This window comes from Pieris rapae, chromosome 2 (genome assembly GCF_905147795.1).
Source record: "Pieris rapae chromosome 2, ilPieRapa1.1, whole genome shotgun sequence".
Classification (NCBI taxonomy): Eukaryota; Metazoa; Arthropoda; class Insecta; order Lepidoptera; family Pieridae; genus Pieris; species Pieris rapae.
Genome location: NC_059510.1, coordinates 11097059 through 11115383, shown reverse-complemented (window position 1 = coordinate 11115383; position 18325 = coordinate 11097059). Strand labels below are relative to the sequence as shown.

The window sequence follows — 18325 nt, the reverse complement described above, 5'->3', positions numbered from 1 at the left end:
TACGAAGTTCTCAAAGAAGGCAATTACAATTTTGCTGTATTACAATTTTATTTGAAGGTAAGAAAAACGCATAATTGCAAGGAGTGACTAAGAGATTGCACGTTCCGGACGAATCCAGTATCAACAAGGTTCCATTTCCTGCTCGATCTCGCAGCTCAATAGTTTTCTCAACTCTTAGAAATATTTTTTGTTTTTAAATAGGATCTCTGTTTACTGGGATGTATAAAAATAACTTTTAATATTATATTATTTAATTACATTTTGGTTAAGTATATGTATGTTTAATAAACAATTAATAAATAGTGCAATAGCTGTGCCAATAATATGACTGCACAAAACCCACCTCATTAATTATGAAAATGCTATTGTGCTAAAAAATGTAGTATCAAAATATGATTTCATTTATTGTATATGCTCATTAATCCAGTCGTAGTATGCTGGTACATATGCAAATACGTCTGGGAAGCCTCGAGCACAAGGTATCCCCCAGGATACTATGCCCACTTGTTTTCCATTCCTCACTAGAGGTCCGCCAGAATCACCCTGAAATGTATTAAATACTGTATTCGGACGCCTTAGTGATTAAATAAAAGTATGCAATATTATGTTTACGCCTAAATTAAAGCTTAATAATACAGTACTTAAAGTGCTTCAAATTATATATAGATATCTTTGATCAATTGTATTTAACAAGAAGGTTTCCACAGAATATTTAACTTTAGTTGGCAAGTGTTTATTTGGCTGTAGAACTAGAAAAACTCTTCATCTCCGTGGCAAGTCTTAATGAAGATAGGCTCTATTATACTCTGATAGTTCTAACGAATAAGCCCGAATGTGCTGTTTTGAGACACTGGGTTCATGTACCGAGTGTCTCAAATCAACGTAGACTAATGAATTAAATATTTATATATTTTTAATAATTTTACTAACATAGTTATAAGTTTTACTATACTAACAACATATGGACAACATTGACAACATTGATCTGAAATAAATTATTTTATTTTATTTATTTATTTTATTTTATACCAGTCTACTTACATTACATGCTCCTTCCGATTCTCTAGTCAATGTGCACATTTGGGTTTTTTCAATGGGTGTAAGACCATTTGTCTGTGCCAGTTTCTGTGAGCATCGCTTATTGCTCATTACCGTAACAGTTAACACTTGAAGATTGTCCGGTACTGTTCTTTGGTTCTGAAAATATGTTGTTCACGATAAACCCTTTTGGTTCGTGCTTTTTTGCCGGATTTATTTATTAACACTTTGTTATCATAATATACAAAGTCATACACATAAAAAACAGGTTAGGTACATAATTTATAAGGCAACGGCATTTTGTTTACACAGAAAAATGTGATTGAAAAAGGTTTTTTTTCGGTTTTCTCAGCCGGGGTTCAAACTCTCGATGTTATGGTAGAATTGCCAAAGAAAGTACGACTAACACGACCAAGGTGTCTCATCCAACTAATCGAACAGTTTTTTTGTAAAAAAAAACAAAATTAAGTTAAAAATATTAAAAACAAAAAAAAAATCTTTCTCTAATTAACACAACTTTTTGTATATTGTTAAGCAAATATACGTATGTACTTACATCTGTGAAACCCCACCCTGTCAATACACACCTAAATCCAGGTCTAATTTTAGTTCTAGAAGCTAAAGTTATCGGTTTTACCAAGTCGTTGAAGTTAAATTCGCCTTTTATTTGACAGAGTGATATATCATTCTGGAGACGCTGAATGTCAAAATTCTCGTGAATTATAATTTGCTTTATCTCATAACGATCTCCTCCAGATGACAGTTTGTTTGTTCCCACCACTGCGGCTATCTGGTCTGTTTCTAGGCTAAATTAAAAAGAAATTAAAGGCATCAATATGTCATAAAAAAAATTGTTTCTTGTTATTTTAAATATAGTTACAATATGCGTAAAACAAAATATTACTTATTTGTAACTAAATAGCCATAATATATTATTTTTTCAGGAAATATAATCCAGTTTCATAATAACGGAAAATTACCGACAAGTAACTTAAATGAATACCTGCTGGGTGCTAGATCTCAACTGGTACATGGATGCGATGATAATCAGATTCGTTAGTGTTTACATGAGCTCCCACATTGTTATTCTGGAACTAATGTTAGAACATCTGTCCTATGCTTACGTACCCATTGGTGCAGTGTGCGGCGGTGAGAATCCAAGTTTCGCTTATAATAGAGCCAGCACAGAAGTGATCATCAGATCTGTCGGTTCTCCTTAACGACACTTGGTATGGAGCCAACGATTCGTAGGCATCCGTACCGCCAACAATTCTCGATTCCTGCGCATCACCTGTAGAAATTGTTTCAAATTTTTTCGAAATCCTTTTTAAAGTATTAAATGATGATGAATGAGATACATAATATATACTTGTAATTATGTTTTAAAGAGCAGTATTGGCCTAGTGGCTACATCATACGACTCTCATCCCCGAGGTCAAGGTTCGATCCCTGACTGTGCATCAATGACTTTGTCTATGCGCATTTTACATTTGCTCGAACGGGAAGTAAACATCGTGAGGGTTACTCCAAAAAAATCGAACAGAGGAATAATCACCAACTTGAGTATTAGATTGATAAATGATCACGAAACAGATACAGAAAATTTTTTTACAAAAAATTTACTCTCATCACTTTTTTCTTACGCGCCAAAATAAGTAAAACTACAAATATTACCTATACATACCATGAACAATCCATGATAAGACAAAAAGTTTTACGATATTCAAAAACATTGTTACACAATTTAAATATTTAAAGTTAAACTGCCAATATGTCCTAACCGATGCATATGCTATTGAGAAAGGGGATGTTCTCTGCATAAATACATATTTATACTGTATATATACATATATGTCTATTAAAATTTAATTTAATAAAAATAATCTTTTGTGAAGGAAATAATATTTAATATTATTTCCTTCACAAAAGATCAATTGTCGCACAATTTGCGTGCAATTCTCGCAATTAGTTGAACAGAAAACAAGAGAACATTTACATACTACGTTAGATTAAAGGAATACAAATAACATACAAATTATAAGGGATGTATTTAGAAGTTGAAGGAGATGAGCGTCTCCGCTGAGTTGAATAGGTACTATACCTATACTTGCTCGCCACTGTCCCAAAGTGCTGGAAGACCGCTTCGATACATCCGATCCCTCTCGTTCGGCTCTCGTTCGGATCTGGCCTACTATATATAGCCCAAGCTATATATAGTAGTAACCTCCTTGTTCACAAACATACTGAAATCCATTATTAAGTGCAAGCTGTTGAAGTATCTAGAAGGCCACCAGCTGATTATTAGTAATATGTCCGGCCCTAATAACTTTAGGCCAATTTATGTGCTACCTACTTGTAGTAAAATCTTTGAAAAATTTATATTAAATCAACTTGTAAGTAACATTTTAGCATAAACAAATTATTACATTATAACCAGTTCGCTTTTATCAAGGGTCGCTCGACAGGCGATGCCGGTGTTATAGAGAAAGAAGATGGGAAGAGATAAATTCAAGGAAATTAATATACTTACCTTTCAACGATCAGCCGAAAGGAGCATGTTAGGATTGAATCTGAGAAATAGGATTAAATGTACAACATTACGAAATAAAACAAACTGGTTTGCCGCCGGACATGGCGTTGGGTGGGGCACACATCAAGAGGAGGAGAGGAGGCCTATGTCCAACCTAACCTAACAAGCAAATGATTATTCCTAAATGTTAAAGTGTATTTTTTTAAATTCAAAATCAATGAAACTTATAATCTATTATAATTAAGATTGATGGATTTCTATAGGCCTTCAATAACACATACATATATATATATAAATAGCACTCCAGACACAATAAGAACTGAATTGAACATTGTTTTAAGTTAATTTCCATGATAAAGATATGTCATGACACCATACACCGTGAGTACATTGTTAATCGACCGATTCGTGAAATGAACCAAACCATACCTGTCTTGTTTACTAGCCATTTGCCTACCATATCCATTATGAGGTCTCTGTACAAATCCCGGATAAAGCCAAAAAGCTATACGTCAAACATGAGTAAAAATGTCTAAGTGTTATTACCTACAAACATTAAGTAAAGGTAGAGTAGGTATTTCTCAGAGACATTTCTCATTAATTTTTTTTTATAGAACAGGGGGCAAATTGGCAGGAGGCTCACCTGATGTTAACTCATTATTATTAACACCGTCGTCTACTTCCTAGTACCAATATCGCTTTTAGTAACTGACTCGATAATTGGTTAATAATAAAATATTTATTTTCAGCCATGGCGATTTTCAATATAGTTCTTTAAGTCGGTTCCGCTGAATAGCAAACTTGAAATAATGTTTCATTTTTCTTCTGTAGATTAATATTATTGAAACTTTTAATATTGTTGTAAAAAACTTAACTCTCAATAAAAAAATCTCGTGTACACACGTAAGAAGCTTCTTTATGATATTATTTTTCTATAAAAGGATCTTTTGTATGTAATTTTACAGAAATTGGTTATAAGGTTAAAAGTTTAACAAAAGGCTGTTATTATCATAGACATGAATTCAAATAATACAATTATTTCATTTTAACTTATTACTAGTAGATAAGATTATAACAAAATTTAATTAATTGTATTAATTGAATATTATGAACTATTACTATCATTGTTATCGTTATTATATATTTTTGTTATTAATAGCTTCGAATCAACCGTGGTAACGTAAAAATGTGACAGTAAATTATTGTCCCATTTTTACTACACTTCAATAAAATAAATTTCAATAATTTTTCTATATGTTGGTTATGTTGATTTTTTTTATAGAAAAATAGCTATTTCTAATCTCCTTTGACAACAGATCATTAATGTCTTGATGGTTTTTTTATTTCATCTATTATTATTGGAGGTGGTTTAGGTATGTTAAGTTTTATTTCAGTGTATTTATCTTCTGTCACTTGGGGTGACATATTCTAATTCCTTTTCTTCCTGGATTTTACACGTATCCGTGTAAAATCCAAAGCATGGCAGACTAGTGTTAGGCTAATTAATTAGTCTAACACTAGTCTAAGCTAATCCTTGGGCAGTCCGCATCTTCAGTCCCAGGACCTGCTACAGCTACGCATTTCCTAGAGCTGCGGGCGATACAGGGCAGAAGGCGGGCATTCTGCGCCTCAAATAGGTTCGACCTGGTTCTTCCTAGGGAGGAAACTGATTATGACAGCGACCATCACCGAGTTGGCGAATTATTAGACCCTAGGTCATCCGAGGTCGACCACAGTGAGTCTCCATCGCGTTCGGTCTCAAGGTTGTTACCGAATTATGCTCTAACTTTAAAGTTCAAATTTATTTTATGTACTTGTTAAATAAGCGTTTAATTTCTTTCTACACAGTCTTGAAATTTCAATATAAATGTTTCAATAATCACCGATACTAATTATGTTTTTTTAACGTAATTTCCGTGCTTATCAAAAATTAGGTTTTTTGGTAATTTATTCACATAAATAAGAAATATTACATCGGGAGCAGGACTGCAGTAAAAATGTTTCTTCATTTTGGAATATTACTTCTTTTGTCTCAAGGACTCTTTGGTAAGATAAACTTTTTTATAAACAATATTGTACATATTTCAACAGGTAACAGTTGACAACAGGCACAGACGTGTAGTGATGTAAACTGTGTAGGATAGTGATGATGTTCAAGAGCTTGTGAATTCACACAATGAGAAGGTCACAAATGATAAGCTCATATCAGCGTGAACAAGAGGAAGAAATTGATAATCATGATTCTTTGGATCCAGTTCAATTGGAAGATCAAATGACAGTTGGAAACTTGACAGAAGCCCTCAGTTCGATTGAAAAAGGATTAACAATTTTGGAAAGCATAGACTCCAATGAAGAGCGCATTTTTGTTACAAAACATGGAATTAAAAAATTACTAGGATGCTACGAGGAGATATACGGGAGAAGAAAACGACTTTGTGATTAGAATTTGTGATTATTTATGAATCCTTCTACATCAAACTAACTTCAGATTGCGTTTATACACTATATTAATATAGTTTGTCATATTATCTAGAATGAGATACTATTTATTTTATTATTTTTTTGTTTTATTTAATCTCCAGTCCCAATTAAACATACTTTGTATGTCTTTATATGCAAATTTGTACCCCGACTTACGCGAATTCGACTTACGCGGATAGCGCTCAGTCCCACCTATCGCGTAAGTCCGGGGTATTACTGTACTTCGAAACTATAAGTAATAACGAGTGCACTAAAAAATTGCATAAACGAGTGGCTTATCGGGCGGGTTTGCCATTGAATAATGGACAACTCTGCGGTAAGCGCCCGAACAACAAAGGCACATGCCATGTAAGTTACAATAAAGTTGTGATGAAAATGCTGTGCCTCTAGTGAAAAGGGGTACAAGTCTGATTTTGGCCAAATTGAGTTATATATACAAAAATTTTTAGAATAAAAAGTTGCGTCTTTTGGTGTAAACTGATTCAAGTTAGCTCTTAAAATAACGAAGTTAGATTTGTACCAAATGGTACAACTGGCATTAAATTATCATGACATGGTGGGTACATGTCAACATGTGTTCTTATCAACAAAAACTTCGTTCTTTTTTTTTGTGAAATAAGATCTTAATAAAGTTGTATTTTGCATTTTCACATTTTCTGTGTGTGTAACGAGATAAATTTATTTACTTCCTTTGAAAATGCTTGGTGTTTAAAGATAAACGTTTATTTAAATCGGTATACACCAGTAAAATTAAAAGGTTCGGAGATTAAATGGACTTGAATTCTTATTCACGACTAAAAATTAAATACAATCTAATACAAGTCGACTTATACCGCGTGAATTGCACAAGATTTACGTGAAAATAGCTACAAGAAAATAGCTACGTTTGAGGTGCAAGGGGACTGTGCGGGCGGGTGGTGGCCCCGCGCATGCCCGCGATGTTAAGACCACAAAAAAGTTTTTACCACCTCATTTATGTCTCACAGACATGTATAATGCATATCGGGATGTCACCGAAAATCCAGTGTCACAAACCATATATAACTGGGTTTTTAAAGGACAAAATCTTTCCTTTAAAAAGCCATACGTAGACACTTGTGTTAAGTGCGACACTCTTGAAATGCAAATTAAATTTAGTGAAGGTGAACAAAAGCTGGCTAATGAAAGTCTCAAAGCAGAACATTTAAAAAGAGCAGAAACTATTTATGACAGGTAAGCTATGGACAGAGCACTTTCACTTGAGAAATCTGACACCATTGTTGCTTCATTCGATTTGCAGCAATGTTTACCTACACCATATCTAAAGTCAGGTGCTGCGTTTTATAAGCGACAACTCTGGACTTAATCTGACAATAAGGAACTGTACCACCAATAAACCGTATTGTTTTATGTGGCATGAGGGTATTGGTGGCAGAGGAGCTAATCAAATAGCATCCTGTGTATACAATTACATACTTAATTACGTTCCTGATGGAATAAAGCATTTAATTTTTTATTCGGATTCGTGTTCCGGACAAAACAAGAACATGCACAAGGTGTGCATGTTTTTACTTGCTGTCCGCAACCATCCCAGTGTTGAAACTATAACACATAACTTTTTTGTGCCTGGCCATACCCATATGGACTGTGATGTAGACCATGCACTAATAGAAAAAGCAAAAAAAAAACGCAAATGGACATACATCACCCACGAGATTGGTACCAACTCGTTTGGACATGCGGAAAAAAGCAATATTTTACCGTTATTGAAATGGAAACTGAACAGTTTTTAGATTTTGCAAGTCTCCTTAAAGGTCCGCTGATACAAAAAAAAGTCGATGAAGATAAAAACAAATTCAGCATTTCAGAGACTGCCATCTTTCGATACAATCGAGAAGGATTTCCTAAATTCCAATACCAGGGTTATGAAAGCGAACACTGGAATACTGTAAGCCTTCTTAGAAGACGGGGGAAGTCTCCAATGCCATGTTGTGTTTTTAAGACTGCAAACATTGCGCGTTGTTATGACGGCCCGATACCAATATCGAAAGAGTCTCTCATTAACCCAAGCGTGAGATCCTTTTACGTAAATTTATTGACTTCTGATGATGTAATTGACTCTCATCCTTTGGAACCTGTTGACAATACCTTGGAATAGACACAAATTCCGGAGCTTTGTATCGTTCATTTTGTTTTTTCGAATTTAAATGATAGCTGAAGGAGAGCTTCCTTCTTCTTCTTTTTTGTAATTTTTAATTTTTGTAATAAAACTTAAATAAATATGGATTTTTTATTTCAAAAACTTGTCATACATTTTGGATACAACTACAAAAAGAGTTTTGCATAAGTCTTTTTATATCAGGTAACACATAAGTTACATTTTGTGGAAAAGGCTACACGTTGTATTTTTTATTAATAGAGTGGAAATGTGGATACTGAAGAAAAGATATGCATTGGGTAAGTAGTTTTCATTTTAAGTGTTTATTTATATCTTGTTAATTAAAAAAGTTACATTAAAGTCAATTCAAATGCATATCCTTTTTCACATGAAGAAAACTACGTGAACCAAGGTACAATTTAAGTTATATCCACTAAAGGTTTTTTTTTGGTCTGGGTACAAGTCATTATCTTTTAAAATATTAATTTTAGGCAAAAATAAATATTATTATATGAAAGAGCGTATATTTTATACTATAAATGCATATAACAGTAATTCATCTATCAACTAGTTAAAGTACAGCGAACGATAATGTGGGTTAATTTGGGCGCGCCAACAGTTTTTCTCGTCTCCTGTAAAGTTGCGTTATTCAACTTATACCCCTTTTCACTAGAGGCACAGATTATGACTCTGTGGATATAGTGGATATCCATAGAGACGTTTATGCCAAGTCATTTAGAAACCTTGCCGTGTGTGATCTGGTCTGGGGCCTTCATAAGTTCTCATGATATTTTCATTCATATTCTTTCTCCAATCAAAAGATCAAAAGCATTTAAAAATATTATTTTTCATAATATTGTTAATTTCAACGTATTTTTTGAAATACGTTGAAATTAACAATTATTAAATTAATGCATTAATTATATTATTTGGTGTTAAAAGAGTGTGAAGAAAAAGGATCGGAATTTTATTATCTTATTCTAGGAATAGAAGACCAATCAAATTCACGATCGTTGTTATACTTTAATTAAATTTGTCGCACAGGGTGATTCCGGTGGACCACTCGTTTTTGAAGAGGGCGACAAATTTAGTAAAGTGAGCAAAATAAAGTGATCAAATTCAAAAATATTCGACATTGTAACATATTATGATCGAAATAAACATCACTTCAATTAAAATTATATTTTATTCTACTCCAAATATTCTTGATACAATTATGTCTAACATATTATTTATATATAACAGATACAAAAGTACAAAAGAGCCCCTACGAGCATAGCCCAGTCAAGTCTTTTTGGTTGGTTTAACCTTGGCATCTGGTCCAGGTAGATATTGTACTTGTACAAATTTCTCGGCCTTCTTGCGAACGCGGCTATATGCTTACGGAAAGACATGCCGCTGTCGAGCGAATTGAAAATGGCCGTTAAACGTTAAGCTAAATCCATGGTGTATCGACGAAAACGTGAAATTGAAATAAATCGGAGCTTCCTAATCCAAAGTTTTATCAATTATATTGTATATAATTTATCTAATCAATCTTAAAAACCAATTGTAATTATGAAAGCATGTTCTGAAGGAAGACGTGTTCATTTTGCGTGTATGATTTTTGATGCGGTGACCAAAGCCCCTTCACATCTCACCTCCACCAGTCGCCCAAGAATTAGGTGATAAACCTAATTCTATTTTCGACTATACGTCATCATACTGACATTTGACATTGACATTATTAGGTCTTAACAGTTCTGAAACAGATAAAGAATTTTTTGTGCGTGGCAGTAACTAACCAGTCTTAGTTTATTATTATATTCTTTACTTATTCGTAATGCTGCGAGCAGTGTTGGACTAGTGGCTTCAGCGTGCGTAAGTCGTAGGTTCGATCCCCGGCTGTGCACTTTTCTTTCTATGTGCTTATTTAACATGGCACCAGATGGAAAAAAGGTTCATGAAATAAATTCAGAAAACTGAGGCCAAGAGCTAAAGAGGTGGTAGTGCCACTGATTTATTTTATTTACTTATTTGTTATATGGATTGTCTTCGGTTTATAAATGATACAGACCATTTTGTCCTATTTTTTATTCACGCACATTTCCCGACACATAGCCCCTATATCAAGCCTCTCTAATGTATCGTTTGTCTATGAAACCTTTGATCTAGTGTGTGCCATCTATTCAAATGATAAAATTTTAAAATTTTTATCACTTTTTGCATTTAAAGGCACATTAAGTTAACATTTTCATACCAAATAGTTATTTAATTACAATAACTCTTACATAATTATTTTCAGTTAAATTCAAATGATAAATAGAAATCTTCATTACATAAAAAGTGTTAATTTCATGAGTGAGATAGTTTTGCAAATTATCTACAGGAGAATGATGAAACATTTGGTTTGCGATCCAGCGCCACCGATATTGAAAATAGCCATTGCATACCCTGGCTACAAATAATTATTTAGTCAGTAATTAAAATCGATATTGGTACTAGAGTAAACGACGGCGTTTTTGATATATATTTATACTTAAAGTTTACACCGCTACGTAGAATATCGGAAGTCTGCACAACGTGGCGCTTCAGCGCTTACGGCACACGAAGTAGTTATCACCAGGGCACTGTCGGAGACGCCAACCCTTTTAAGTAAATAAAGTCCATTTTTAGGAAAAGGCTCTTGACAATCTAGCTTCTCAGCCTGATAGGCTACTATGTGTGCACATAAAAAAAAGTTAGTTCTGTGGGAGTCAGTTCTGCAGTCATTTATTTGTGTGTTACCACCACAAAAACTAAATATTACTCAGACCAGGTGTTCATAAGTTATTTTTATTACACAACTGATCGTTATTCAAGGCACTTTATGCCGCGCACCACCACTTTGTAGAACCAGCTGTCCACTGAAATATTTCCGAACCAATTGGACTAAGGGTTCCTCAAGAAAAGATCGTACCAACCTGAGCGTTCATAAGCAGCAGTATCTCAGCAGAGCCTCCTGCCGGTTCGCCTCCTGCTATATCAAAAAAATGGTTATTATGTTCACAATGATTATACTTTTAAATCGATCGATTATTCGACCTATTGATCTCAATGAAGATCTACAATCTTCTTTCTTCTTTATGTCCTATAACCCCTAGGTGGGGCAGAGGGCGTCCACAGCGAGCCTCCATCCCGTTCGGTCATCTACAATGGTGACTAATATCTAAGCTGGTGATATCTTTCTAACATAAAGTGAAATGATGACAGAGCGATGTTCCACTACCAAATTAACTTCAGATTGTTGAAGTAAATGCAATATCCGTTAAAGAATGCAAGATAAAGTATAAATTATTCAAACAGCCGATTTTGCGTTCAAATCTTTGCACACGCGCGCCACCGCGAGAGGGAAGCTGTCAGGTAATAGTAATTACACAACGTTCTTCGCTCTTCTATTCATATGTTAACAATTTATGTTGTCTAAATTATTGACATAAGTCTGGGAGTTTTTCATGTGATAGCTTGCCACACCTCATCATAGCCACCGTCATGAATAGAATTCAGGCTTGAACGGCAGCATTTTGAATGTCAGACTGTTTTGAGTCAAGGCAACGCATTCGTAGAGCTATATCTGCCGACTTTAGAATTTCTAAGTAATGCTGTTAATAAGTGATATTTACGAAGCCTTTATCGTTTTTGACTTATAAAAGTAAAAGTAAAATAGAAATATTAGTATAATTAGTATTATGTTACCAAAATATACGTGCTGTTAAATATAATGAAAATATCCAATATATTATTTGAGTTTTTGACGACCACACTTTCACAGGGAGATTCCGGCGGTCCTTTAGTAAATAATGGAACTCTTGCTGCTCTGGTTTCCTGGGGGACAAGAAGCTGTGGTCACAGCAGAGTGCATCCCGATGTCAACACTAGAATCTACTCTTTCATTGATTGGATAAAAGATACGATGAGCAAGAATTAAAATGAATAAATATTTGCATTGATTACATACGTCTTTTAGTTCCCAACATATTTAATAAGATTGACTAAATCTAGTTCAGCTTAAGCCCAACAAGACAGAAGTTTGTCCATTGTCGTTACTTCTCTTGTAGATGATACTCTTCTTAAAGGCCCAGATATATCGGTTCGAATCGACGACCAATCCCTTTCCGAGCGGTTTGATCCCTTGGCGTAGAGATATGGGTTTCCAAGGCTTCGCAGTGGTTTGAAAAGCCATATTATTTGTAAATTTATATCTAAAATGGGATCATATCACGAGATTTAACACTACGGCTTCAAGCTATCCCACCCAATCTCTGTAACTTTGAATAGGAGTTATCCATATTTTTGTAGGCAATTTATATGTAGTTATCTTTATTAAGAAGGTAAGTGTTTTTTTTTTTGTTATAAACAGAAAGTATAATTATAATCAATAAAGAAAATCATCTACTACGAAGGAGTTAGCCTTCCGAAACGCCTAGACCTGTAAAGTTTCGACATATTTCGACAGAAACGCCTCAAAAGTAACACTGCTCCTGATAATTCACGTAGCGTTTGGTTCCAAAAATATGAATCGTACTTAAAAATGCGCGCTATTATACATAACGTATAAATCAACATGTCTTTTTTAATTTTCGTAACAAATTTGAAAATTACCTATTAATTAAAAAAATGTTAGAATGCTGGTATTTGCTTCCCATTTTGAAATTAGATTTTGGCATCGTAAATTTATCTAATGAATGCAACATGTATTGGTAATTTTTATCGACGTAGCTTGTGGGCATCCCGTGGGTGTGCTCTAATCGGTCATTATCTCACCTAAATGTGCAATTGTTAATGTTTTTAAAAATAAAGGGGGAATGTTGTATTTTTTTTAATTTTTCATTTAATGAAATATACTTTTATTTCGATTGATATTTTATTTAATCAGATGTTTTGAATTATTCAATAATTCATTTCATTTTGCTCTGTATCCAATCGTAGAAACCATGGACTGAAGCAAATACATCAGGATAGTCTTTAGCACAGGGAACGCCAAAGGACACGACTCCTATTTGAAGAGTTTTGTTCTTATCGTCCTGAAAGACAAGAGGACCACCGGAATCGCCCTGCATGAGAGATAATAACATTTAAAGGTATTGATTTACAGGAATGTATTATTTTGTTGATGCACACTTATTGATATTCTTAATCATGACAATAATCCAGAAGTGTGTGATTGTAGGTTTTGACCCCAGATCGAAAAATTTGCTCATTTCTAAAAACAACATATAAAAATAGGTGTGTAGATCTTCTTTCAGTCTTCTTTTCCAACAAGATAAAACTTCATAATTCTATGTTTTAACTTCACCGTATGAGCAAGTATTAAATGCAATCAAAGAAATTTTGAACTTTTGATACATTCACAATTCAGGCACTATGATTGATGTGACATTATTTTTAAAACCATCATCAATTAAAAATGTTGTAGCACATTTGATTACTTACATGGCATGCACCTTTGTTGTTCGGGCGCTTAACGCAGAGTTGTCCGGCGTCTATGGGCACTAAATTCGGGTAAGGTAATTTTTTAGAGCATTCTTCATTGCTTATTGTTTCGAACTCCAACATTTGAAGATTATTTGGTACAGTTCTACGTTTCTGTAATAAAATGCGCACGGGCAATTCCTTTAAGTTCGAGTCTATGTAAAATCAGTGAAGTGAATTAAGTCATCATTGGAGTGTTTTATTTCCTACCCTAAGAACTACACAATATTATTGTGTTTCAAGTCAATTTAAGTGAATATAAAATTGACGACTTTAAAATTATTAGACCTCTCGTGAATGTTATTTTGTTACTAATTTATCCAAGTGATAACTTATATGTAAACCGCTTCGTTACAGCTCCAGAATGCACACATTTTTTGTCACATTATCTTCAACTGTTACATTGCATTAATTAATTACATAGTAATTAACAACAAAATTAATTTTTGTACGTGAGTAGTTAAGAGTAAAGATAAAATCCTCTATTATTAAAAGCACCCAGATGACTCAAGAACAGTACACTAATATTTTTCTTAAAACATTTAATTAATTAAATATATTAATCTACTCACATAGTGTACGTATCCCCAGCCAGTCAAGAGACATTTCTTTCCAATGGGTGCCATTTCTTTTAATAACTCAATGGGTTGAACCTTATCACTGTATTTGATTTTGCCTTCGATCTGTATGAGGGCTATGTTATTTTTATCTCCTGAGGGATCAATTTCTTAATCTTGTATCGGTCGCCACCTTTATCGATAGTGTGAGTGCCAACGACTATTGACATTTCTTTCATGTTTTTCCTAAAAGTTTTGTAAATCAGTAAACGAATTAAATTAAATTTTGTAATCAATAACTATTATTAAGGTCATTTTATGATTTCCTGCAAACCAGACTTAGGTGCAACACGACTAACATATTATATATATATATATATATATTATGTTAACTCATGCAATTAACTAATAAATTAATAGAAACTAATAATATACTCACTGATAAACGCAATGAGCGGCTGTTAACACGTACTCTTCGTTTAAAATAGACCCTCCGCAACTGTGCCATTCTTGGCTTCCTCTATGACCACGAATTGAAACTTGGTAGTTAGCCATGCCTGGAGGGGCATCTTTGCCACCTATAATTCGGCTGTCTCCATCTATAGCTTCGGAAACATGCACTTCGCCTGTGAAAGAATTATATTTTATTCGGCTACGATTCGTGCGCGTAGGTTTAATATTCTATGCACGTAGAACGGCATAACAAAGTAGCAAAATAAAGAATTAATTGAATCCAAATGATGTTGCATATAGTGTGAAATTGAATAATTCTCATAGAGATTAAAATTCTTTGAAAATAGTAACATCATCAGTTTCAAAATAAATTAAAAATAGCTCTTTTTGCTTGTTATTTAACCAAAAAAATAAACATGTTTGACTCTTACTTGTTGTTCGAGTCGTGTATAGTTTTACGATGGATACAGCATCGTAAAACTATATAGAATTGGGTATAATAATAAAAAAAAAGAAGAAATTTATCTTACCAAGGAGTCCATGGGTCAGAAGAAGTAATATTCCAAAATGTAGAAACATTTTCCTTGGAGTCCTGTCCTTGCTTTGAAATTTCTCATTTTCTACAGAATATTTATACTAAAAATCTACATAATTAAATGGAAAAATATGTAAAAATGGTATTCGTGTTTTATGATATAGATAAATATTATTGAATTGTATGTGTGTTAGCCGAACATTAATTCATACATTGTGGTAGTTGATGCTGCTGGTATTTTAACGTCGAAGTCGCACGCCAGCCTTATCCTTTGGGCTATGGGTGAAGAGCTCCAGGTTGTGATGGAGATCGTCGTTCCTCACGAAAAATGCGGTCATTCTCGTCATTATCGTCATCATGTCGGTCGCGGTTCTCATGAATCTCGACTGCAGGCACTCGCGGTTCCCAGGACTTGATAAGGAGAGCTCACTTCGAGTTTGGTCTTCTCAGTAAACGTAACCCGCCCATTGTGAATTACTTTGAATGGAGCACCTAGGGATGTACGACTGCACCCATCCAACAGTGTGCCCTGCTAGTAAACTGGCTGCTAGGAAATAGTCCCCGAGGTAATGCCTGCTACAGCTACACACAATTACGAGAAGGAAGCTTGCGAGGCGACCGAAATTTCCAGCACAAAGCGATAACAGTTAGGACATCATTTGGCATCGATGGTTATAAGCCGCAGGAAAACCTGCTTAATCACTTTACTCTTGATACGCGATGTTATGTGTGACAGGGGCACGAGTTCGAGACCACCCAAACCAATCGAAGCAATGTAGAGAGCAGCTCGTCTGCATTGTAGCTTTTAAATATAAAGTCGTCTCTCGTACATAATAGGTTCGTTACGTATGGTAGGTTACTTGAGCAATTTATGTAGAGATATTTTAAAAACTATCAATAATTATATAATAAAAAGTGATTGTGTAGTTTAAATAAGTAAAGAGAAAAACCACACGTTTTAGAAATATCAGTCATTTATAAAATATAATTATTAACATAGATGTTAATTTTCTCTTTTTTTCTTTTTTACCAAAACCTCATGAATAATAATTAGGTATCTTTCTTGTAATTAGTTAATGTTTAATTATTATTCATTGTGCGTATTAATTACATAGCCTTGAAGTAGTTTCTTGATAGCCATAATTTGTTTTTAATATTTTTTGTTTTTATAATGAATTTATTTTAAAATTGTTTTATTTTTTCACTGGTACCTAAGGAGGACGCGACGATCCTATAGGTTAGTGTATTGTGTAACTAAGCAACATATGTCAGTATTATATTACAAAAAGGTTTTCTTTCCCGGACGAATGTCTGGGGTAGAACGACTTTAAATATCGGCACTTTTCACAAGGACAAAAACTGTTGGTTTTCTTATTCCAAACAACTTTGTAAACAATTAAACTTCTTGATTATGATAATGAGATCAGTCATTTTGGGTTTTATATCATATAATAAGCTGTAAAAAGTCAAGTGACGTGTAGCAGTGGGGTATACTGGACTAAACTGGTTTTCAGGCTATATAAGCACGGCGCGCTGTATGGTCGGGCGGACTTCTTCGACGCTCGCATTAGATGTAGGACGTTACTATTGTTGTTGAATTTGTGGTTATTCGTTGTGTAATCTAATTTGGTTATGTTTAGTCATTTTATTTGTTAATTTCTTACTATATAGATAAGCAACGGACCCAGTATAGACCGTTGAGGTACACCGGATGTCACATTTATAAATGCTCTTATGTCCACCCGTTACTACCGCCTGCCTTCTATTAGTTACAAGCGATTTGATCCATCCGTATAGATCCCCACGAATTCCTAGCGCTAATAGCTTATGGAGGAGAATGACATGATCGACCCGATTGGAAGCTATTTCTTTCATGGTTTCATCAATTTGTTGTCCTTCGTCCATTCCCTTTAATATTTACTCGGTAAAACCGTCAGGTTGAACGAATTTTGGTAAAACTATGCTGCTGATGTGGTAGTTTTCTTTGGATAAGAGGACTTAACGTTTTATTAACTAATTTGTTATTTTTAATATTCTTAACCTAATTTACGATTAGTTGGATGGAACATTTTTGTCGCGGACCGCACATTGACCGTGTTAGTCGTACTTTCATTGACTGCTAAGCACTTATGAAAAAACATATTTTCAGAAATAGAGAATCAGAAGGTGCATGTAATGTAAGTACACTAGGACGTATAATACAGTCTATCTTTATTAAGACTTGCCACGCACTCACGAAGATTAAGTGTTTTTAGTTCTATAGTCAAATCAATACTTATCACATCATCTCTAAGACCCAAGATGGTTTACCTTCTTGTAAAATAAGATTGATCTTTGTTCATTCTTTAACACAGATACAATTTGAAGCGCGGCTGTATTGTTACTTATTGATATGTCATATCTACAAGCGGAACAAGGCATCTATTAACTTTCATTATTAATTTGTCATTCCGATTACACCTCTGTATAAGTAAACAATTTATTTTAATTTATAAACGTTTTTTCTTAACATAAGTTATTCTTAACTTTCCTTTTATCCGGCCATATCATTGGTCTTGGAGCACGATTCAGGATTTACATTTAAATAGATAGGATTTAATTCTATAAATCAAGGTCAAAGATTTTGTAAAGGAGTGTGTCGTGATTCCAGGTTTTTTGAAAAAACCAAAGTAGCGGACCTTATTAAAAAGCGCCGCAGTTACACTGGTCAATTTGTAAGGCTCGGGAAGATGAGTAATTAAACAAATGAATATTCGCATAATAACGACTCTATATTTCAATAAATTTTCCTTAAATACTAGATACAGATCTGCAGAATATAGATTATGTAGAGGTGACATCACAACTCCCATCCAACAGAAAAAAATGTATATAAAATTATATTTAGATAATCATCACTTTTTACCGATCGCGTTATCATGACAAATTTATTTGGTTGTAAAATACCCATTAAATGCGTTAAAACACACGCGCAACCCTATTCTTAGACCGAATTTAGGTCTTCACAGGCACAGGATCACGACGTATATCTTACCGGCTGCGACAGTCAAAGCACGACGGTATTTAAAAGTTTTTTTTTTTATAAAAAACTTTAGTAGCCAATT

At 34.0% G+C, this 18325-nt stretch overlaps 1 protein-coding gene and 1 pseudogene across 1 annotated transcript; both read right to left on the bottom strand.

Moving 5' to 3' along the window:
* Positions 1-233: 233 nt before the first annotated feature.
* LOC123689823 (chymotrypsin-1-like) lies at positions 234-2854 on the bottom strand. The gene is made up of 5 exons (XM_045631476.1): positions 2723-2854; positions 2167-2329; positions 1595-1844; positions 1042-1197; positions 234-543 (listed from the first exon to the last, which is right to left on the bottom strand). The coding sequence occupies exons 1-5, from the start codon at positions 2769-2771 to the stop codon at positions 403-405; spliced, it is 759 nt and encodes a 252-aa protein (XP_045487432.1). The 5' UTR covers positions 2772-2854; the 3' UTR covers positions 234-402.
* Positions 2855-10453: 7599 nt separating this feature from the next.
* On the bottom strand, positions 10454-15325 carry LOC123689838 (annotated as a pseudogene).
* Positions 15326-18325: the final 3000 nt, after the last annotated feature.